Source organism: Pipistrellus hanaki (genome assembly GCF_964339955.1).
Source record: "Pipistrellus hanaki genome assembly, chromosome: 3".
NCBI classification, from domain to species: Eukaryota; Metazoa; Chordata; class Mammalia; order Chiroptera; family Vespertilionidae; genus Pipistrellus; species Pipistrellus hanaki.
Genome location: NC_140505.1, coordinates 176,226,924 through 176,251,471, shown reverse-complemented (window position 1 = coordinate 176,251,471; position 24,548 = coordinate 176,226,924). Strand labels below are relative to the sequence as shown.

Here is a 24,548-nt window from a genome sequence, read left to right as displayed (position 1 = left end):
ACTGGTTTGGCTCAGTAGATAGAGTGTCGGCCTGCAAACTGAAAGGTCCCAGATTCGATTCCAGTTAAGGGCATGTACCTTGGTTGTAAGCACATCCCCAGTAGGGGATGTGCAGGAGGCAGATGATCGATGTTTCTCTCTCATCGATGTTTCTAACTCTCTATCTCTCTCCTTTCCTCTCAGTAAAAAATCAATAAAATATATTAAAAAAAAAAAAAAAAAGCAAGTAATCCATGGCCTTTAACAATGCAAAGGTATATGGTCTAAGTGCTAAGTCACTTCTTTCTTCCTCTTGCCAGCCTCATAATGTAAACAAAGTTAACAGTTTGTGGAGATGTCAATTCTCCCCAAAGTGATCTATAGATTTAATGTAATTCCAGACAAAATCCTAGAAGGGTTTTTTTCCTTTCTTTTTTGTTTGTAAACATAAACAAATTTCTTCTAAAAGTTCTATAGAAAGGCAAAGGAACAGGGATAACTGAAACAATTTTGAAAAAAAAAATATATATTTTTTCACGATATTAAGTCTTATTTTAGAGTTATAGTAACAAGACAGTGTGGTATTAGCCTAGAATAGACATATAAGGCAATGGGACAAAACAGAGAACCCAGAAATAGACCCACACATTTACACCCAAATGATTTTTGACAAAAGTGCAAAAGCAGTTCTATGAAGAAGAAAAGCTTTTTCAACAGATGTTGTCAGAGCAGTAAGCAAAAAAAAGAATCTTGACCAAAACCTCCTACCTTATATAAAAATTAACTCAAAATGGATCATGGACTTAAATGTAAAACATAAAACTTTTAGAAAAATAGGAGAAAATATTTGGAAACTACAGCTAAACAAGGAGTTCTTAAGAGTTGACATCAAAAACATTTTCCATAAAAGCAGAAGTTGATAAACTGGAACTCATCAAAATTTAGAACTTTGCTCTTTGAAAAATCTTTAAGCAAAGAAAGGCAAGCTATAGATTGGGAGAAAAATATTTGCAAACCACATATCCGATGAAAGGACTTGTATCTAAAACATATGCAGCACTCTCAAAACTAATGATAAAGAAAGAAACAATAGTTAGGAAATGGGTCAGGAAAAGGAACAGATATTTCACTATGGAGACTATGTGGATGACAGATATGCACATGAAAAGATGTTCAACATCATCAGCCACTAGGAAACTGCAAGTTAAAACTACAATGAGACATCACTAAATCCTATTATGCTGGTAAAAATAAAGAACAGTGACACCATGCAGTGCTGATGAGGATGCGAGAGGCTGGGTCACTCACACTGTGTGGGGAACAGGAAGTGGCACAGCCTTTCTGGACAACCACGTGGCAGGTTCTTATAAAACCAAATATGCACATACCACATACCCCAAGTTCAAATAAATGCTTTTGGGCATTTATTTCAGAGAAATAAAAAGTATGTATAGGAATGTTCATAACGGCTTATTCAGAATAGCCAAAAGCTAGACATGGTCTAAACGTCTTTCAACAAGTGAATGACTAAACAATACCACTCAGCAATACGCATCTGAAATGATGTTTGACATAAAAACGAATGGATTACTGATACAATTTGGATGGGTTTCAAGGGAGTTGTGCTAAATGAAAACAGCCAATCTCAAAAGACATATTGTACAATTTCATTTATATAATATTCTTAAAATTACAAAATTGCAAAAATAGAGGATAGATTAGTAGTTCCCAGGGGGTGGAGATGGAGTGGGGAGAAGGGTGAGTGTGGCTATTAAAAGGTAGCACATGTAGTGAAGGAAAAGCTCTGTATCTTGACCCTGGTGGTGGCAAAACACGTGATAAAACTGCCATACAGAACCTTTATCCATTTACATACTCATGGAGAGACAAGTGCTTGTAAAACTAGTAACTTGAGTAAGGTGGGTGCAAGGTCAAGTCTTTGATGTCAAGTCTAAGAACTCTGCCTAGCCGTAGGTCTCAAACATTATAAAAATGGAATTGTGTATTGTACCAACGTCAATTTTCTAGTTGTAATATTGCAGTGAACTTATGTAAGATGTTACCCCTGGGAAAAACTGGGTGAAGAGTATATGGAACCTCTCTGAAATATTTCTTGCAACTGTATGAGAATGGATTTTAAAACAGGTTAAAAAATTTTAGTCACATCTTTTTTTACTTACCATCCTGACATTGTGTAACTTCCATGTGTTTTCCTATGCTTACCTACACTTTTTTGTTTTAGCTTTGCAAAATGGATATTTCACAAATATTCTTGCTTTTTCCTCATCATAACATAACATGGACAACTTTCTAGTTAATACATACAGATCTTCATTTTTTTATGGTATTGTTTTTTTTTTTCCTTCTTTTTTGTTTTTTTTTAAATATATTTTATTGATTTTGTACAGAGAGGGAGGGAGAGAGATACAGAGTTAGAAACATCGATGAGAGAGTCATCAATCAGCTGCCTCTTGCACACCCCCTACTGGGGATATGCCTGCAACCAAGGTACATGCCCTTGACTGGAATCGAACCCGGGACCCTTCAGTCCCCAAGCCGACGCTCTATCCATTGAGCCAAACCAGTTTCGGCTTTTTATGGTATTGTTAATGCATTATTTTTACCGACAAAAAAGGGAATAAAGACGTAGAACTTACTCCACTGTTTGTGGTGAGAAAGCCAGAGGGTACCTCTCAATTGCCATCGAGCCAGCAGTGGGAGGTGCAGCTTTGTTCAGAATGAGCTTGGCCAAAATGGCCAGAGCTTCATCTTTGACTGCAGTGTCATCAATCAAGAAGCAATTCTCAATATAAAAGAGAAAGCTGGGTAGAAAAAGCTAAAAATAAGAAAGAAAAATCACACTTATTAACAGATACAAATTTCAGAACACCTAAGGAAAAGAAGAGTCTAACACTTCTACAGAGGAAAAAAATATTATAACCAAGAATTAGGACTCATGATGGCATCAGAACTCTCCAAAGGAACAATGGGAGTCAGAAGACAATGGAGTGATACCTGAAAAATTGAGGGAAAATGACAATCTAGAATTCTATACCCAGTCTACTAGCAACATAGTGTGAGGAAAGAATAAAGACATCTTCTGATTTACTAAATCTCAAAATTTTACTTCCATTAATCTCTGAAGAATGTTCATCAAAATCAGAGAGTAAATTATAACACAAGAAAAAAGTGGGGTCAAGGAAACAAAAGAAAAGAAAAGGATGTTCTAGTCTGACATCTGTGCAGTAGGCTAAGAAAACAACATAGTCAGACTAGAATTGCTCCAGGAGGAATGTCTCCAGAAAAGGTGGGAGTTGTCTGACTACATATCTGAACTGCTAGATTATCTGACCAAGTGTCATGTGAAAAGCATTCTACAATGCTGTTGGAAAACAGACTCACTGACCAGCTATTCAAAGAAAACAATTTCCAGTTTTTAAAGAATGAAAAAATTTCAGGAAAAATGTGAAGGTATACAAGAAAGGAATATAATTATAAAATACTCCTTTTTAAATTAGAGTGAAATATATGGTGAATATGAACTCAGCCAAAATCTGTGATACAACTCCCTTAAGATGAGAGGCCTAAAAGAACCATAATTCATCTACCTTAGGAGGAAGTCTATAGATGAGGGCCAAAACAAATGCATAGAAGAAAAGCAAAAAAATTCAGATGATTTAAAAATATAAACACCGAAAAAAATACCTAAACTCATTAGATGGTTTGCTCCTTATAAGATGGGAGTGGAAAATAAGTGACTGCCTTCAGCCCTGTTTGACTTTAAATTTTAAACACCATAGAGTACTCCGATAAAGGTAACAATTTAAAAAAAAAAAAAGACAAAAGGGAACAGAGAAGGAAAATATGCAGTTACTAAAAATAAAATAAAATAATAATAAAAAAATAAATAAGCCAGATAAAGGACCCTCACTGGGCAGGAAGGAACAGAGCTGGTATGTGTACAAAGATGTTTTTTTCTTTGAGACAAAGGGTAATATATATTATTAAAGAATAAAGGGAAAATGAGAGAGCAGATACAGAGATAGGTTTCCATGAAGTATTCAAGGAGTGGCAAATGTTTGATGGGAGTGAGAGGAAAGGGATAAAATAAACTCGGGATTTGATGAGAAAGATTTCGACTTCATTCCATCAGAATCTATTCTGAAGCAATGAAATCAATTCGCAACAACCCTACAAAGCAAAGTGTTTGAGACACTATTTTCTATGCTTCAAATTCACATGAAAGTCTCTGAAACTATCTCCCCTACACCCACCACCCAATTTTACCACATGTTGTTTTTTATTTTAACTCCCAAAAGGATTATTTAAAAACAAGTTGGTTCCTAGAACTAATATAATATTGTCAAATGTAATAAAAAAAAATAAGTTTAATGCCTTAGCATATGGAATAAAATTTATCTGTGAACTAAAATTAGAATCATTTATAATATATATATATATATTATATATATATATATATATATGAATACAAACATGCAATACATACTCCGTTCCTTTAAACAAAAGCAAATAAAAATCACAGAATTCTAAATTTATTTTATTATAACAGATTAAAACAAAACAAAGGGAAACAGCATCTTCCTCACCTGCTCAAACTGCTTCATAGCAAACATGACTTCAGAAAAGTCCAAAATTAAGCGTCTTTCAAATTGGCTCTCAAAAGTCTGTGAACCACAAATAAATAAATAAATAAATTTAATGTAAGTAACCAGGGAGTACTTTCCCCATTTCTGGAAAAAACAAACAAACAAGCAAACAAACACTTCCAAAACGTTCAAGGTCCTCCATTAGCAAGCAGAAAGTAGTGGGATGCTCAACACAAGTTAATTGTCACTGGAGGTGGAAAGAACTTGACTGCTGAGTCTGCCCTTGTGAGAGGGACACACCCAGGGAGGGAGACAAAGACAGAAGCCCTCTGGGGAAAGCAGCTGGAGTAATTCTGTCCCCGGCTCAGCCTTCTCCATGGGAACTTACACAGACGTGAAGGGCTCTGTGTTTCTAGTGATGACACAGGGCTCTGCCAGAGCTGCTCGGTTCTCTCCAGCTACAGAGAATTACACAGGAGCCAGCAGCACCATTCAAACTTTCCTCTCTAATTCCTACTGTGCACTACATGAAGCTAGGAAGGACCCAACTGATCTATTTTCAATCCCACTCCCCTCCAATCCAACTTCTAAACTCACTCAAATGCAAATTTCATCAAATCATTTCCTTGTCTTCCAGGTCCCTCCAGCTTGCAGGATAACATCCAACCTAACTTTTCAAAGCCAACCAGAGCCTTGCTGACATGATGTACATTACACTTCCTCATGTGTCCGTATGCTTCAACAGTTTACATTTTTTAACACAGCTTTGCTGTTTCCTCTCCTAGTTTTCAACCCCTCCTCTGACTGGCAGACTGTTATTAACCTTCAAGGACTATCCCAAATACAAGTCCTTTGAAAAGCAATCTCCATCTCTCAACCCCAAACAAAACTAACCACTATGTTTCAATATGGCATCAATAGATTAGTTTGTCAATCTGTAACGACTAACTCCCAGAACAGCATTCCTTATCAAAAATCATAGGCACCATATTGTCCACGGTGAAATCCAGTCCATACCCAGCGCAATGTAGGCTATATATATTTGGTGAACATTTGCCAAACAGATTTAGCTTTTATCACACTATCTTTTCCTTATTATAGAATGCGATTCAAAGATTATAAAGATTATAAATTTCCAGAAGGCAGAGCCTTTGCCATGATTCATTTATACTCCCCAGGAGGTTAGTGCAATGATAGACATATTGTCAACCACTCAATTAAGCTGAAGTAAATTACTTTTTCTATAGTTTCTTTGATGAGGGTCTCTGGCAAGGCAACATTTTCGCCTAGGATCAAAGCAGAAATTACATCCAAGAGGGTCTCCCGGCAAGATGTGGAGAGATGGGCTATTTGTAATGTTTGAGACAATACCTGCAGGTAAAAGAAAAAACGATGTGAACTTAGCAATCAGCTTTTAATGATAAACAAATTCTAAGCAAATTAAGTAAAGAACTCACTTTACAAACATCAATAGGCTTGGTTATCTTTGATCCATTCCCATGTTTCACAAGTATCAGATATGTTTCTAACACCCTTTTAATCTGTTCAGAACTTTCACCACAGTTAGTTTGGGTTACTTTTGTATGTAGATCCAGAAGTGACTCCTGCAAACAAAAAATTTTAATTTAAAAGAGAGAATATTTTAACAGAGAGAATAACTATAAAATATTCAACTGATCTATTAACCAAATAATGAAAATATTGTGTAAAGCATTCAAAAATTTCACTTACTTTTGTTCTGAGAAAAAAAGGGACACATTTACTGGGAGTCACTAAGGACAATAACAGCTAACATTTCTGAGTACACGGTTGTTAAGCTCCTTATAAGTATTTTCTCACAATCCACATGGCAACCATGAAGGAGACAAAACTATTACCCCACTTACCAGATAAAAAGATGGGGGGGATAGAGACATAAATAACTTTCCCAGGTCGTCCTATAGAATAAAAGGCTAATATGCAAATTGTCTCCTCGACCAGGAATTTGATGGGAAGTTTGACCAGGGAGTGGGGTCAGCCGGCCAACCTCCCACGTCCCCTCACCCCCAGGCTGGGCCAATCGCCGGATGGGGCATGTCGGCCAGAGCCCACCAGTGCACAAATTTGTGCATCGGGTTTCTAGTACTAACAATAAGCGACAAGGCCAAGATTTAAATACACACAGTCTGGCTGCAAAGCTTGCTTTCTTAATCATTATGTCCTACTGCATTTCAAAATATCAAATCAAATCAAAATAGTATAGGAGGTTGCGGGAAGGAAAATTCCATTAAGTGTATAAAAGTATAAGGGCAATTATAAAATAGTCTCCAGGAGTGATCTACTAAATGAGCAAGAACAATTAACGCTTAGACTCCTTATTATATACAAGTCCTGAAAAATTAGAACTTACTTGCAAACATTCAAAAAATATACCAAAATGTTCTTTGTAAATGTAGAAAGCAGTGGATTTGGCCATGTTTTTTAGTGCTTCTCCAACTAAAATCCATGGCAGTTGAGTTTCTGTTTCAGTAACTGGTCCTAGCTTTTGCAAAATTAGCTTCACTGCCTGTGGGAATTCAAGAGTCATTAAAATAAACATGCAAACCTTCATTTTTAAGTATTACACTGTGATTTCCCACTCTGATAATATTAGTCCCCTTAAAATTGAATCTAGGAATAATCAAGGATATTTGAAGGCTATCTGTCTTAAAAGGAATTTTCTAACTAGGATGGGAATTTCATCATCCAGCTGCCCCCACACACCCACTTTTGCTCATTAATCAATTGATGTTACTAGGATTCAGGATGAATAAGAGAGCAATGATCTTGCAAGAAAAAACATCTAGTGATCCAGAGCTTACATTAGGTAAACACTGCTATCAAAGCATTAATGCTCCCCATTTAATGCTATTTATTCTCGGCAGTCTCCTGTCCATCCTTTCAACAAATCTTTTCTGTTTTCTTTTCAACCCCTTTCACAGAGACTGAAAGTTTTCCTCCCAGCTATTTACCTTTCCTGTACAGGAGTGAAACATATTTCTCACTCCTTTGCACATTTCAAAGAGCAACTGTCCAACTCCTTCTACCTTTTCCGGATGTTCATCAAGATCAAGAAACATTAAATTGAAAAGTGAGTTTTTATCAGAGACCTAAAACAAAAATGTAAATGGAAAATTGTATTTAAAGCACAAACATCCAAATAAAGAAATTTAACTTGTTATTCTACAGATTTATAGTTAAATATAATTAGGACAAAATTCTAGGAACAGACACGTGTAATGATCTCAAACTACTATAATAGTATACTAACACAACATCACACAAGAGAAATTCATTGGTGTAAGGGATGTAACCAAGAAAAACTAGATAAGAAACATTCTGTCATTTATAGAAAATCATTTTATGAGTATAAAAGACATTTAATATCAATGTTTTTGTTTTAATTACAAAACCCTGTAAAATTTACTATGGAAACCAATACAACTGACATTATGCCATCAGTTTCTTCCAGGAAATCCTTAAAAAAATACTTGTTGATCTCACTGTTCATGTATTTACTGGCTTGAATTAGGTGGCACTTTTAAACACACATACACGCACAGATGGAGAGTGAAAACTACCAAAAGCCTAAATAATAACAAAAGAATGACCCAAATTATTTCACATTAGTGAGAAGACTAAACCTATGGTGATATAAACTCAAAATACTTATGGTGTGTGTGTATATACATAAATAGACACATACACACACATATATAAACACATATACATATATGTAATTATTCCATAATAACTACATTATAAAAGATATCAGGCTTTTGTTCATCAGGTTCCTGAGAATTAATGAGCAATAAACATAAAATACCAGACTAACCTTTCTCATCAAAAATGTAAAGCTTTCAGCAGCAAAATTTCTTATATGTAGTTTTTTATGAGCCAGAAGCGTACTATACATCCTATAAATGGGAAAAAAAAAGTTTAATAATTATAATTTTAATAAAGATGAGCTAAATGCCAACTATATATTCAACTAACACTGAACTAGGTATAAAAGGAATATGTAGCAGGCATAAAACAAAAAGTTTAAAATCATCTGATTACCAAGACACCCACCCACATTGCTGGAACAGAAGATTAAGGTCACAGAAATTAAGAGGCAAGGATTGGTGGTACGGGACTTATAGGGAGGACTCCATAAAAAGTCGAAACTTGTAGTGAGCCCTGAACAAGAAAAATTCAGGTGAATACCAAAGTGCATATCACTAGAGATAAAAGCCAGATCAAAGACAGAGTTTGCAGAAATGATCATGGTCAAGAGATAACAAGGAGGCGTCTGCCAGTCGGGGCAGGGAGCTGCAGATAAAGCCGTCCAGTAAGCAGGTGGCTCTGAACACCAGGCAGAAGAGTTTGGACTCCAGCTTACATTCATGTAGGCACTCCCTCTGTTACTTTACTCAGCACAACTCTATAGCATAGGGAGTATTAATATGCCCATTCTACAGATAATGAAATTGAGGCCAAAAGCCTACTCAACCTGCTCAAGGTCAGAGAGTCGTGTAGCTATAACTAGTTATTTGTATAATATAATCACTGTTTAAGTTGGTCTCCCTAATGACAGAAAGGCCATATCTCTATTGCCTAACAGTTCCATGCTGATAGCAGGTACTAACATTGGATGAAAAAGAAATGAATATTTTCAGAAAGATGCATTTGGCAGCAATATACAGGATGAAATGAAGAAAGAAGGGCCTGACAGTCCAAGAAGAAAGCTGCTCAAGCCATACAAGCTTGGGAGAACAACAGCATGAAAGAGGTTGGTGATGGAGGGAATGGTGAAGGATGGACTCGAGAGATATTTCAAGAGTCCCTGCAATGGAACCAAAGACCTAACAGTGTCCACAAGGCCCTCTATGATCTGGCCGCCTAACAATCAGGATCCTGACATCACCTAATTACTCTGCCTTATACATGCCACTCAACCACCCAGGCTTCCTTGTCCAGCCCCTCGCAAGCCAGGATGTGCCCACGATGTCCCCTCCCTGCTAAAATGTAAACTTTGAAAGAAAAGGGATTTTGATCTATCTTTTTGAGACTATATCTTAAGTGCCTAACACATAGACAGTATTCAATTCAGTGAACTGACTGAGTAGGTAACAGAATGAAGAGGATCTGGAGTCCTTGAAGACACTAGTCAAAGATGCCTCAAAGGCACCAAATCTCAGCGATGGGAAGAATGATGGTGTCACTATTAGAAACGGGACAACCAAACAGGGCCTGCATAAGGACATATTTACTGAACACATGAATAAATAAAATGAGTTGGCTTGAATGAGACTGTACTGACATTGGTTTCAGTAATACTCAAGTGAAACTGTCCAGGCCGTTGAAGATGCGATATTCAAAGCAAATAAATTTCGAACTAGAGAAATGACTTAGGAAACATAAAATTAACAGAACTCACAAAACCAAATAAATTACGTATCTCCCCCAAGATCTCTTAAGTTTTTAATAAAGTAATCTTGGTTTCTAATACATTTGACCAAAAGCTTCATAGATAATAGTAAAGGCTGCAAAGTATTTCCTTCTTATTTTTTGTTCAAAGAGTAAGGTGAAGGGGAGTAATACAAAAGCAAAATTTATAGTCTTAACCCATACCCACACCGATATGGTAGGGGAGAAGATTTAAACTACGCATTCATGTGGCAATTAAAGTATGTAGAAATAATCAGGACACCGAGTGGAAAATTTCATCAAGTCCCAGATTGAAATCAATTATGAACAATATCCTCCCTTCTTTTAAACAAAAGCTATTATAAAATTCATTTCTTTTCCTTGTTCATAAATTTGCTCACAAATCCTGAGTGTCTCTTTTGGCTTAGTGAGTATGATAAGTGCTGGGGAAATGTAGAAATTTAAGACCATGTTCTTGAACAGTTTACAGATTTGTAGAGGATACTATTACATTACGAACAGAGGTTGTATAATGTAAGCGGTATGGAATGCCAAAGGGGTTGAGCACAAAGCTCCCATTTCTGGTCAAGGTGCCCCGCAACATTAGTGGAGGTTATGGAAGCCGAGCTGGCTTTAATGGGGAGGGAGATATGAGTTCAATCGTTTGGATATAAGAGAAGGTCAGGTCAATGCAGACTAGCAAAGCGGACTGTGAACCACTTTGGCTAGAGAACCAACTTTATATAAGGAAATAATTGGGGACTGGGGTGGAAAAATAATTTGGAGTCAGACCAAAGCCAGGGAAAAGGCAATTAAAGGACATACTAAAGCCAGGTAGCCATGTGGGCAGATATACATGACAGGTGTTAGGCTTGTTTGAACTACATACAAATGAGAATCAGAAATTCTCTCCGGGTTGTCAGTGCTCATTATATTTTGCCCTTGACCAAAATATAAAAACCTATGAAACTTAAAGGCTAAACGTTCTCATTATTGCAAAGGATCATTCTACTTAGGGACTTTGAGCACACAGCTGTTTTCACAGAGGCAATCTTGAACACCGAACATGGATACATTGTTTTTGCTCGCAGAACTTCTGCAGATAGGGAGCAGGACTGACTGCAAACAGGCATGATAAATCTTTTGGAGATGATGGAAATGTTCTTAAACTGTATTGTGGCGATGTTTGCATAACTTTATTAACTTACCCAACAGCACTGAATTGTCAATAAAATATAATACGAATTAAAAGCAAAAAAAAACACAAAAAAAGAGAAAAGAGAAAAAGATAAACCCTCTATTAGAGAGAAAAGGTTCACCTGTATATACTGGGCATGTCCTTCACCATGAGCCTCCACAGGTACTTGTAAAGATACGACAGCGCGGTGAAAGCCCATTCTAACAGCTCAGTGTCCTGAGTCTCCAGGATTGAGGTGATAGTCAGAAAAAAATCCCGAAAATGTGGATAGAAGTCAGTCTGCAGATCTCGTGCCAGCTGTACAACCAAACTGGATTAACAATTAAAAAAAAGTAACATTTGTGAGACACATAGGCCAAAAAACAAATGCTGCAAGTCTATTTCATAAACTATAGTTGATTGCCTATGATGACAGGATTAATTAAGCCTTTGGAATCAAATCTTGAGAGGTATAAAGTTTTTCTTATTTTAAGAGTTCAGCTAAGATAAGGCTAACCTAAGAAGGTGCATTCCATCACAAATTATGGTCAACCATTCCCATTGTATCAAAGAAAAATTGGGCTCTCTTAAAAGTATGAAACAAAAGCAAAAAAACATATGCCTAAGATTCTGTTTTATGGCAATGCACTAGTATTCAGACTAACAGAAAAGGTAAATTCTTATTTTTAAACATCAGATCTAAGTCATTTGTAGCTATAAACACAACCATTCATAAAGTTCATACAAATATCCATGAGCTTTCTCTCAACATGCTACTTACTCCAAAAGGGGTTGATAAGCAAAACTGTTCTTGATTTGCAGGTGAGTCTTCAAACTCTGAACTATCTCGTTTTGATGATAGACTAGCTGATTGAATGATTGACATTTGTCAATAACTTCTTTATAAAACTTCCCTGGATGGAAAAAAAAAAGGCTGTTTTTATCACACCATGATTTAGTTGTTTTGAACATATAAAGTGCAAATGACAGGTAAATAAAATAGAAACAAAGTAGAAAATACCAAAGTGTTCCGTAAGGTTCAATTCTCTCCATTTTAGCAGACCTTCAAAAAAGTAGGTTTCAACCTCCTGCCAAGATTAAAGCAACTCATTAATTATTTAATTCAAAGACAAACCATAAGCAAAGTAAATAATAACAGTGATAGAGTAATATCCTAAGACAATGATTGCCGATAGTCAAGAATTAAACTTTTATTTCTTAAAAAAAAAGGGCATTAGCTGACATACTTGAAAAGCATTCAGGAGAGATGCTTAATAAAACAAAGTGTTGTTGATTTGGTTGTAGCATATAATTCTCTAAAACCTATAAAAGAGTCATACTAAGGAAAAAACTTTTTTTTCTATTATTTTTTACACTTTTAGGCCCAGAAAAATGCACTGACTCTTCATAGTTCTTTAATTTTAAAGGGAAGGAATCTGGCATTTCTTAGTAAAATGAAAACCAGGTATACCCTTTGACCTAGTAAGTCCTCCTTTGGAGATATTTCTCATAAAACTTGCAAAGATACAGCATATAGATGTTTATTTAGCTTTATTGTAGTGGGGGAGAGAACATAAAACAGCCTAAATACCCAACATAGGAAAATGATTGGAATAACTTGTGGTTTATACATACTAAGGTATACTATGTGGCAAAAAATGATCTATACTATATTGAACAAGAAGGATGTTGACAATATACCCCCCAAAGTGATCAAAGTTTCACAGCCAAGTGACAGTAGGATCCAATTTTTCTTTTTTAAAAAGGCCTCTATAAACGTTCGCACATATCTGAATGAGAGAAAAGCATGGAAGAATACACGAATACCAACTGCCAATATCAGTTTCCTCAGCAATAGGGGTGGAGGGCTGAGATAGCACAATAGTCTAAATTCATCACTACATTATTTAGCTTTTTAACATAGTATATATTACTTTGTATTTTGAAAGGTAAGATCGATAAATTATTACCATACATGTGTATATGTATGTGTATATATGTACATATACATGTATAGAGAAAGAGAGGACAAAAACATAAGCACATACACAAACAGCATGCTAGATCCTCCATATATATATATATATATATATATATATATATATATATATATATATATGGTAAATCTTTACATAGTGCCTTTGAAATCTTTGGGAAAAAAAATAAATAAAATCAATAGTTGTGGAGACTAGAGAGGAAGAAAGAGAACCCAATTATATTCTGTTCAGTGTCTCTTAAGGCAGAACGGAAATACATCTAAACAGTTCAAAACCTTAAGGTAAAAGGCATTCCTAGCCTGGCACTGTGACTGGCACATGTCAACCACTGGTGATAGACTGTGTCCCTGTCCCTTTGCAATGTGACTTGCAGCCCCTCCCCAAAGAGACAGAGTCTCTTTCCTCACCCTCTGAATCTGGCCTGGCCTCATGACTTGCTTGATCAATAACATGCAATGGAAATGATTCTGTGACTGCCAGAGCTAGGTAAAGGGGCTTCGTAGTTTCTGCTTTTGCTCTCTTGGAAAGATTCTGCCATTAAGAAGCCTAGTCCAGCTGATTGGAGAACAAGAGACTTGACTGAGGCTATTAAGCCCATCCAGGCTAGGATCCTATTCTAGGCTCTCTTCTCTACCAACTTAACATTCAATCCTTTAGTACTTTCAACCTCTCCTGTGACTTAAACTATAAACCATATGCTGAATGTTAAGTCAATAATTCCACCTCTCAAGTCACCAGATCCATACATCCAAATGTCTTTTAGACACCATCATTTGGATGGTCACAGGTATATCAAACTTAACCAGCCCCAAACAAAACCAACCCCATGCTCTTCTCCCTACAAATTGACCTTGATGAATACTATCCTCAATCACCTAGTTGCTGAAACCAAAAACTTCCATTCCCTTCCTCCCTGCATATCCAGCAAGTCACAAGCCCTATTGATCCTTCTTATTTAATATCTCTGGAATCCTTCCCTTCTCTCCATTTGACTGCTACTACCATAGTCATTTCTTACTTAGGTAACTACCGAATCCTCACAACTGGTTACCTGACTCCAGCCCTGCTCTTTCCTCCACATTAAAGCCAGAGAAATCTAAAGCTTAAATCTTATCAACCTCATCATGTCACTCACTCCCCTACCTTACAATCCTAGAATTCCTATAGCTTCAGGATAAAATCCTAACTTAGCTCACCATATGAAGCCTTTTATGATCCTTGGCTCTCTCACCAGGTACTCCCTTCCCCCATTCCAGTCACCATCAAACACACACACACACACACACACACACACACACACACACTCTACATGTTCCTTAATACAGGCTTCTCCCTCAGCCTAAACAGCCTATCCTGTCCTCTTTGCCAAGTCAAGATCTTCACGAACAACAAGACTAAAATCAGATATCACTTTAACTACTTCATCTTTTTTTTTTAAAAAAAAATTTAAATTTATTTTTTATTGATTTCAGAAAGAGAGAAACGTCAATGATGAGAGAGAATAACTAGTTGGCTGACTCCTACACACCCCACTCTGGGGGTCTTGCTTGCAACCCAGACATGTGCCCTGACCAGGAATCAAGCCATGACCTCCTAGTTCATAGGTCATGCTCAACCACTGAGCGGCACTAGCCATGCTACTTTATCATTTTAAAAAATATATATTTTATTGATTTTTTTTACAAAGACAAAGAGAGAGGGCTAGAGAGTTAGAAACATCGATGATAGAGAAACATCAATCAGCTTCCTCTTGCACACCCCCTACTGGGATGTGCCCACAACCAAGGTACATGCCCTTGACCGGATGTTGAACCTGGGACCTTTCAATCTGCAGGCTCTATCCACTGAGCCAAACCAGTTTCGGTTGCTTTATCATTTCTTACACTCCACCCTATAATCCCAAATAATTTAGGTTAGTCTACCTTAACTATGAGTTCCCATATCATGTGTGCTTACCTAGAGAACATCATTTAACACACTGAATTCATACAGTGGAGACAAGGCATTCAAAGAGAGAGTGAGCAAAGTCCAACTACAGTCAAGTGATGAACAGTTAAGAACTGAGACCGAATTCCTAAGGTAAAATCATGTTATACTGGATCTTAAAAAGCCTAACAGAGAATTAATTACTTGAAGCAACAAAAAAAAAAACGATATATATATATATATATATATATATATATATATTATTGATTTTTTACAGAGAGGAAGGGAGAGAGATAGAGAGCTAGAAACATCGATGAGAGAGAAACACTGATCAGCTGCCTCTTGCAAACCCCCTACCGGGGATGTGCCCGCAACCAACATACATGCCCCTGACCGGAATCGAACCCGGGACCTTTCAGTCCGCAGACCGACGTTCTACCACTGAGCCAAACCGGTTTCGGCAAGATTTTTTTTTTGAGAGGTGTTTTTGAGTTACATCATGGCTAGAAGTAGAAAATAATTATGTAGTCTTGGACCCCTTTAATAAAATGGGAAACTAAGCCCCAGGAAAGTGACTTGCTCATAATTTTTTAAAACTGTAGTTTCAGAATATGGATCTGCAACAGTTCTCAGAACGTATGGGGGACAGGGAGAGGCCGGGATCACAGAAGCCAGCTGACTATCAAGTCAGTTGTCTAACACAGCATCACCCAACAGAACTTTCTGCAGTGATGCAAATGTTTCATTGCTGCACTTGTTCAATAAGGTAGCAACTACCCACATATGACTACTAAGCATTTAAATTTTAAATTTATTTTAAATCTAATTTGCTATGCACAGCTATTGTATTAGGTCTAATGCATTTCATGTTCATAAAAGAATGGCTTGAAAAAAAAACAAACAATCTACTTCTAAGAGGAGGGACTGAAAAAATCTCACTATGAATACTTAGAAGACAGGTCAGTAAAACATTCTCTTACCTCATCGTAGCTCGCAGTTCTGTCAATCCGGTGAATAATATCGATATTCACATTTCCCAATCGTTCAGCAAATGTTAGAAACTGCAAGGGAAGGAGGGAGCGCATTTAAGATACATCATCATGTAATACTTATCAAGGTAAGCCTACTCAGGTACTATCATCACATACAACAGTACCCTTCGCTTGCAATTTCAGACTTGAATTTTCCGTCCATCATAAAATGTATGATTGAGTTCTAAAACTAAAAGTATATTATCACTGATGAATCCAGAGTGTCAAAACAAACTGAAAGACACAGAACCTTAAATAAATGCACTGCGATACTTTACAAAGGTCATAGGTTACGTCTATGAATATGTCTGCATAAGTTCTGTCAGTTGTGTCATTTCAAACAAAATTCCCACGCTAGGTCGGACCTAAGTGGAAGCTGGCGATGCGGCCTTGCTAGATCCGTTAGGTTTCACAGGGGCCCGGCTAAGTCGTTGCCATAACAGTGTTTTTAAGCATGTATAAACTTATTACATATGTAAGCATATTTCTGTTTAAGCAAACAGAAATGCCATAATAAAGGAACTCTCAAGGGACAGAGAAAGTGGGGTAGCAGCCATTGGCTGGGACTCACTCCTAGTCCCCCACCGGCCCGCCCCCTCATCTGGCCTTTTAAAGATAAACCAGCAGGGGAGGGAGAACAGCTCCTGAGGAATCAGTCTGTCAGAGTGAGTTTAACTCCGGCCTGAAGGGAGTTCCCCCACAAAAAGCACTCCAGACCCCACAAACGACGGGCGGAATCAGCGTTCAGACTTCTTCCCCCCCACCACCCCATGTTTACTACACGCGGAGAGTCCCCTCTTTTTGCTGGAGCCTCCGGGCCAGTGACTGAGGCGAGACCCCGAACCCTGGCAACCCCCGGGTCCCCGCTCAGGGCCAACTCCACGGCTGGGATTCCGCCGGCCCCGGCCCCTGGCTCCCGGCTCCCGGCCCAAACCCCTCGCTCACCCGGTGTGTGTTCTCGGTCTTGTGGGAAACGGGCTTTGGCTTCATGATGGCGGAGCGGCAGCGGCCCAGGAGGGCCCGGGGGAAGGGCAAAGGGAACGAGTGGAAACTAGCGGACACACTGGCGCCCTCCGATTCCCAGGTTTCCAAACTCTTTCTCACGTGCGGCCGGCGCGCCTGGGGGCCGCCATGTTGGAGACGGGGAGGAGCCTGGGAGGGTCACGTGGGCGGAAGGAGGGGACGGCGCAGGCGCACCCTCGGGGGAAGCCGGGGAGATGGGGGCGCCGGCTGGTGGGTAGGCCGGCGGAGTTCTTTTTGCTCCCTTTAGGACAGGCGTATAAGGAAAATGTGTGTTTTTATTACAAACGGGACCGCGTATCATTATTATCAGCTAACACTCACCACCGCTTCCTAGGTATCCCGCGAAGTTCTTTTCGTTCCTAATTTCACAGAAAAGCCTGAATCCGGAGCCTTGGTCTCTAGAAATACGTGATCAAGATGTATTCAAGGTTCCCAGGGTTTGCCAACAGAACTAGGCAAAACCCAGAGTATTCTGAAAAGGGAAAGAAAAGCTGGAGGTTCTTACAGTTTAAATTATATTGAGAAGAATCAGCCCTGTATTCTTAGCCTTTGGATTGATGATAAACCTGTAGGTGACCCCTGGTCTGGATCTATGTCCATTCGTTCCTGAATCCTTGGGGGGGAGTGGGGGAGGGGTAATCAGAGGTTTATCTGAGGCCTGTTGTATATGAAGGCATTGACACAGCTTTTCCTCGTATCCCCAACGACTTGATTTTCGTAATTTAGCAGCTTCCCTAGAATGACTCCATTTTATTTCTTCACTCTGTTCCTCAAGCGCTATGAATGCTGCAGGAATATAGATGAGGTACCTATTTTTAAGCCCCTTTCGCATATGAAGAAAGTAAGGTAAGTGCAGCTCTTGAAAATGTCGCTCAGCTCCAAAGTCTGATATTCCTTTTTGTTGTTGTTAAATTTATCTTTATTGTTGACAGTATTACAGAGGTCCCCTCTCTGTTCCTCCCATTGACCCCTTCCACCTTGTACCTCTTCTCCCATGCCTTCATCACACTATTGTCTTGTTCTCTGCATCTATGCAGATAAGTTCCCAGGTTAATCATTCCCTAAAGTCTGATATTCTTGACTTGAAGGATTTTAAAGAATTTAGCATCTATCTTCTCTGATCCTATGGCAGTCTTGTGAGGTAAGAAGGGCAAATATAATTTTCGTCATATTCTAGCTGAACAATTAGCAATGACCAGGAAGGCGATACTCCACCAAGAAGTGAAAAATAGAAAATAAATTTTAAATAAAAAATAAAAAAACACTTATAATTTCATGCACAGCCATTAACATTTTGGTGTTTTTCCCGTCACGCTAATGTCATGTTGTTAAACATAATTGTACAAAAAACAGTTGTGTGTGAATACCGTATATATATTTTTTCACTGATTCATTCAACAAATATATTTTGAGCGTCCACTATGGCCACACATTGTTCTATGAGCTGAACAACACTGACAATATGAATATTAATAATAATAATTCTGTTTGGAAATATTTAGTCTGAGATGCTCATATCTTAGATAGCTAAGGAGAGATGTTAAGTAGACAACTGAATACACTCCTGCTTACACTATAGAGGTCAGGGTAGAGGTGTGAGTTAAATGCCATACATGCACTTTACTGAACATATGACATACTTAAAGCCATGGAACTGGAAGAGACCATTTAGGGAGAAAATGATAAACAGGAGGATGAAGAAGAGAAGACCCAAGTTTAACCTTGGAGTGCCCCAACAATCAGCAGTGGCCAGAAAGGTGATATTCCACCAAGAAATCACCAGAACCCCAATGCCCAAGAACATCTTTGTCACAAAAGCCAGGTAGTCACAGTGTCATCATTTTAAAGACTAGGGAAGCTGAAATAAAATGACTCACGTGAGATGACAGTAAATTAACAGCAGAACTGGGACCTATCATCCAGGTGTCCTCACCCCCAGATTAATAACTTTTCTATTACAACCAACTTTATTTCATGCTAGGTACAAAAGATGGTGGAGGTTATTTCAAATCCCAGAACAGTCCCAAAGGCTTTTGAACTGGGCTTGGCTGGGGAATGTATTATTTTATGTCAGCGGAGGATTTTCTTTCCTAATGATTCCTTGTGCAAAACAGCGTGGGATGAAAAACTGCCCTGATTGCACACTAATCTGATAATCTGGATGAAGATAATTCATATTAATAGGGCCTTTTATTTGTAAAGGACTTGGAGGTTTTCAAAGACGTTAGCATCCGTCATCTCTGATTCTGTGGCAGCCTTATGAGGTAAGCAGAGTAGATATAATTTTCCTCACATTATAGCTGAAGAAGTAAAATAACCCCAGAGACAACAAGTGACTTAGCCAGGGTCATGAATCTTTAATTGCCAGTGTCAGGCTTTTTATTCCACAGTCAAAGGAATTGTTGCCACATGTATTTTCCCAGATGACTAATAGCTTACACTTTATCACTGTGATAACAAACCAGATAATATTCCAAGTGCTTTGCATATAATGACTCATTTACTCTTCCGAGAAAGTAAATTCTGTTATCCCCATTTACTGATTGGAAAACTGAGGCACAGAGAGACTAACTTGTGCAAGATCACATAGTCTCAGAAAGTAGTCAGAGCTGGAACCCAGACATAGGGAGGCCAAACCCAGAATCTGTGCTCTTAGTCACCGCCCTGTGCTACCTCTCCAGTTAGGACGTGGGAGCGATTTTATGATTCAGGCAGCTCATAAGCACACTTCAAAGAGTCTTTGAGATTAAGTTCAGACACCTTATTGCTCCTCGACTGTCATAAGCCCTGTCATGTGTATGGCCACTGGATCTTAGGTGATAGAGAGATGTGATCAAAATTTGATTTTTAGACCATTCACCTGGACAGATTGGAAAAAGCCTTGTGCATACCCATAGCTACTTTGGCATCAATGTTGAATAGGGTTTACAGGTAGGAGTGAACTGCCTTCTGCAGAAAAACAATGCTCAGTCATCACTTTAAAAAAAAAAAAATCACTAGTAATGCTGAGGAGTATAGAAGACAGCTATTCCCCATTCTTTAGTTTGCACTATTTCAATTTTCCTTTAGGAAATCTCCTCTTTGTTTATTCTTAGTCAATGTGGTCTCAGTACTAACCCAACCCCTATCTCCAGACTTGCATGCATGATCTTGGCCCAGGTCCAGTGCATCTCCCTGAGGGGAAAAAAAAAAAAAAAAAAGGTTGGTCAAGGACAGGTGTGTAATCCTGGTCTGTCTAATGAAAGTTGTCCCTAGGACTTTTACTTGAACTATTGAAAAACAGACATTCTCTTTCACTTAATAACTAATACAACGGAGTAAGCTGGAGGCTACTGGTGTCCATCTTGCCCCATGGGAGTATTTGCATGAGAATGAATCAAAGACACGAAAGAATAGAACCAAGTGATGGAAAGAATCAGGTTCCTAATGACATATTTGGGGCATCTAGATCTAGCAGTGTCTACCCTTGGACTTTTCAATAACATAAGCAAAAAAATTACCTTGTGTGTTTAAGCAAATCTAAGTCAGATTTCTGTTGCTTGAGACCTAGATCAATTTTCCTGAATAATAAATTGTTCTGCCAAATACAGGTCTAAATACCTGCTATGCCTGAAAGCTAAACTATATCCATTATCTAATGCCACAGTAAAGCTGCATAGAAAAAAGCCACGTTTTTTCAACAAGTCTGTGGTTGGCTGGGTGATTCTGCTTTTCTGGGTTAGCCTTGGCTGATCTTTCTTCTTTTTTAATTAATCAGTCACTCTTAACTCTCTTTTACTCAGGATGTGCTCATTTTGCCAATCTAACAAGTCATAAATGCCAAAGTGAGAGCCAAGATGCTACTTATTTTCTCTTGTTTTAATTTTCAATGCATAAGCACTTAGCTATTAAGTTGTTGAAGTTATAAATTTATTTTTTTACCTACTTCACAAACATTTATTTACCCAACTGTTACGAAAAAAAAAAAAAAAACAACAAAGATATTGTTGTTACCTAAACAATGTTGTTTCAGATATCTGGGAGTGGTGGCGTGGTGTAATAAATGGGGAGTACAATTTTAGATTAATTTAATTGTTTTTTTCTAATGGCCAAATCCTGTAATGAATCGGATACAAAAACAAGAATGATTACATTTTATAATTGGAAGATCCCTAAGGGCCTTTGCTGACCTTGATTGGACTTATTCAAGCATCTGTTGTCTGCTGACCACTGGTTGGGGACTGGCTGATCTAACATGGCACTGGCTTGAATGACTTGGCTGCATGGCTTTGTAATATGTGGTCTCTCATCATTCCAAAGGCTAGCCTGGGTTTTTCTCATGGAAGGGAGAGCCTGGAAGAGTGAAAGGCTTAGGCTCAGAACTGTCATGAATCACACCACCTCTTTTACTATATGCTATTGGGCAAAGCAAGTCACAGGAACAGCCCATATTCCGTTTAGTTGGAGCCTTCAGAAAGATAGTTATGGTTCAGGGGCCTAAGGGGAATGTGGATAGTGGTGAGCTGAATGTGAGCAAAAATGAGCTAAAGAGATGTCTGAAAGTTGATAAGAAAGTAGCAGAGAAGGAGGCCAAACAGAAGGAGCTCAAGGAGAAACAACTAAGCCAGGACAATGCTACTGCCACCAACCACACCACTGACAAAGATGTGGGTGCCAAAGAGGAGAGCCTAGACCTAAACCGATACTACCAGATCAGCAGCCAAGCAGTCCATCAACTGGAGGGTAATGGGGAAGACCCATACTCACACAACTTCCATACAGGTATCTCAGTCACTCATTTCATCCAAGAATATAGTCACCTCTAGCCTAGGAATCACCTGAGTGACATTACCTTAAAGGAGGCAGTTATTTTTCTAGATAGGATCCATGCCAAAAGAGCTTCCAAGGGGAAGCTCATCTTCTGTGACCTTTGAGAAGAGAGAGTCAAGTTGCAAGTCATAGCTAATTCCAGGAATTATAAATCAGAAGAAGAATCCATTCATATCAATAACAAACTGCTTCCAGAAGGCATAATTGAAGTTCAGGGGAATTCTGAGTAAACCAAGAAAGGTGAGCTGTGATTCCTATGAAATCATACTACTGTGTCCTTGCTTACATATGTTACCTCATTTTCACTTTGGCCTCAAAAACAAGGAAACACAGAGATAATTGAAATTGATCCTGAATGACTTTGTGAGGCAGAAATGTATCCTCTACTAAGATCATTTATATAATAAAGTAATATGCAAATTGACCGTCACTCCAACTCACAAGATGGCCACCCCCATTTGGTCAAAGATGGCCACCCCCATGTGGACACCAGATGGCTGCCACAAGATGGCCTGCAAGGGAGGGCAGTTGGGGGCAACCAGGCCAGCAGGGGAGGGCAGGCAGTTAGGGGCAATCGGGCTGGCAGGGGAGCAGTTAGGCATCAATCAATTTGGCAGGGGAATGGTTAGGGTTGATCAAGCTGGCAGGCAGAAGCGGTTAGGGGCAATCAGGAAGGCAGGCTGGTGAGTAGTTGGGAGCCAGCAGTCCTGGATTGTGAGAGATCCCATTGTCCGGTGGGATTGGGCCTAAACAAATAGTCAGACATCCTTTGAGGGGGTCCCTGATTGGAGAGGGTACAGGCTGGGCTGAGGGAGACACACACACACCCATGCATAAATTTCATGCACCGGGCCCCTAGTCACATATATAAGAAGTTTCTTGGATGAGTTGAGATTTCTAGAGTTTGAAACTCCCATGATGAGCATTATCCCAGGGGGAGCTGTGGCCAAGCCTTTTAGCACCAACCACAATGAGCTGGACCTGAATTTATGTATGAGAATTGCTCTAGAATTCTGCCACTAGATGCTGGTGATTGGTGGCACTGACCGAGTTTATAAAATTGGACACCAGTTCCGGAATGAAGAAACTGATTTGACTCACAGTCCTGAGCTCACCACCAGTGAGTTCTCCATGGCCTCTGCAGCTTATCGAAATCTCCAGGGAGATGATTTCAGGGATGGTAAAGCACATTACAGATGGTTACAAGGCCACCCACCATCCAGATGGCCTGGAGGGCCGAGCCTATGAGATTGACTTCACCCCACCCTTCCAGAAAAAGCAACATGGTAGAAGAGCTTGAGAAAGCCTTGGGGGTGAAGCTACCAGAAACTATCTTCTTTGAAACTGAAGAAATTTGCAAAATTCCTGATGATATCTGTGTGGTGAAAGCTGTTGAATGCCCTCCACCTTGGACCACAGCCACTAAGCTTGTTGTTGGCATGTATCAATCTTACTTTCATCTATGATCACCCACAGATAATGAACCGTTTGGTGAAATGGCACTGCCCTAAAGAGGGTCTGACAGAGCGCTTTGAGCTTTTTGTCATGAGCAAGGTAATATGCAATGCCTCCACTGAGCTGAATGAGGCAGCAGCAGGTTTTTGAAGACTGATAGTTATTCACCAAAACCCATTTTTAATAGTTCAGCTTTGTCATTTCTAAATCACAGATAATAATAGCACTCCCTTCACAGAGATATTGTATTGTAAAAGTGTTAGTGCTATAAAGACTTTAAAACACTGCCTGCTACACAGTCAGCATCCCATCAAAGTTCTCTGGCCCTGTTGTTATTATCATCTTCCTCCTCCTTAAAGACTTAGCTAAAATGTTACTTCTTAGGTCCTGGCCAGGTAGTTGATTAGAGCGTTGTCTAGATACATCAAGGTTGTGGGTTTGATCCCCGGTCAGGGCACATACAATAATCACCCAGTGGATGCATAAATAAGTGGAACAACAAATCAATGTTTCTCTCTCTCTCAAATCAATACAATTTTTTTTTTTAAAACGACTTCCTATGTGAAAGCTTTCTTTTCCCTTCTGTCCATTTCTCTGTCAGAGTTATATTGTATTATAACTGTTTTATGATTTGGTCTTTCATCTACATGCTCTTGAGGACAAGGATTGTGTTTAGTTATTTTTATATCTCAAGTACATAGCATAGTCCCTAGATAATATAGGTACTCACTAAATATTTATTGAAGGGGGAAAAGAAGAAGTGATGGAGGAAGGAAGGAAAACCATATAAGGGTCAACATCTTGTCAAGGGTAGATTCATGAAAGGGCAGCCTGGTGAACTGCAAGGCAGCTTTAGTAGTCACCATAACCCAGGTCCCAGAGGGTCACTTGATAATGAACTCCTACCATCTCAGGGACTAAGGCTCTTTGTACAACCCTTCATGCCCTGCCCTGGATGCCCCTTGTACACATCCTGTCCCTAGCTTTACCCCAGCCACTGCAGTACCAGCCGTCAGTCCCTCTCCTCAGGTACCCTGCATCTCATTCCACTCAGGGACTACTTTCATGCCAGTTCTTTGGACACAAAGAAATGTGCTTTGAGTCTCACATGTGC

The 24,548-nt window shown here is 38.9% G+C and overlaps 1 protein-coding gene and 1 pseudogene across 2 annotated transcripts in view; one reads left to right on the top strand and one right to left on the bottom strand.

The window, feature by feature from the left end:
• The window catches only part of UTP20 (UTP20 small subunit processome component), a 90,556-nt gene extending 73,256 nt beyond the window's left edge, over positions 1 to 17,300 (bottom strand). Inside the window, exons 1-12 of the mRNA XM_084880064.1 lie at positions 17,093 to 17,300; positions 16,097 to 16,177; positions 12,215 to 12,281; positions 11,975 to 12,107; positions 11,336 to 11,524; positions 8,440 to 8,521; positions 7,577 to 7,714; positions 6,976 to 7,131; positions 6,044 to 6,190; positions 5,823 to 5,957; positions 4,587 to 4,664; positions 2,637 to 2,815 (exon numbers count right to left, since the gene is read on the bottom strand). Coding sequence (XP_084736190.1) covers positions 2,637 to 2,815; positions 4,587 to 4,664; positions 5,823 to 5,957; positions 6,044 to 6,190; positions 6,976 to 7,131; positions 7,577 to 7,714; positions 8,440 to 8,521; positions 11,336 to 11,524; positions 11,975 to 12,107; positions 12,215 to 12,281; positions 16,097 to 16,177; positions 17,093 to 17,137 — 1,430 coding nt within the window. The 5' untranslated portion in view covers positions 17,138 to 17,300. The remainder of the gene's footprint in view (positions 1 to 2,636; positions 2,816 to 4,586; positions 4,665 to 5,822; positions 5,958 to 6,043; positions 6,191 to 6,975; positions 7,132 to 7,576; positions 7,715 to 8,439; positions 8,522 to 11,335; positions 11,525 to 11,974; positions 12,108 to 12,214; positions 12,282 to 16,096; positions 16,178 to 17,092) is intronic.
• Positions 17,301 to 21,633: 4,333 nt separating this feature from the next.
• Positions 21,634 to 23,584, top strand: LOC311619776 (lysine--tRNA ligase-like; annotated as a pseudogene). The gene is made up of 2 exons: positions 21,634 to 22,355; positions 22,839 to 23,584. The product of its transcript is annotated as a lysine--tRNA ligase-like (transcript).
• The last annotated feature ends 964 nt before the right edge of the window (positions 23,585 to 24,548 follow it).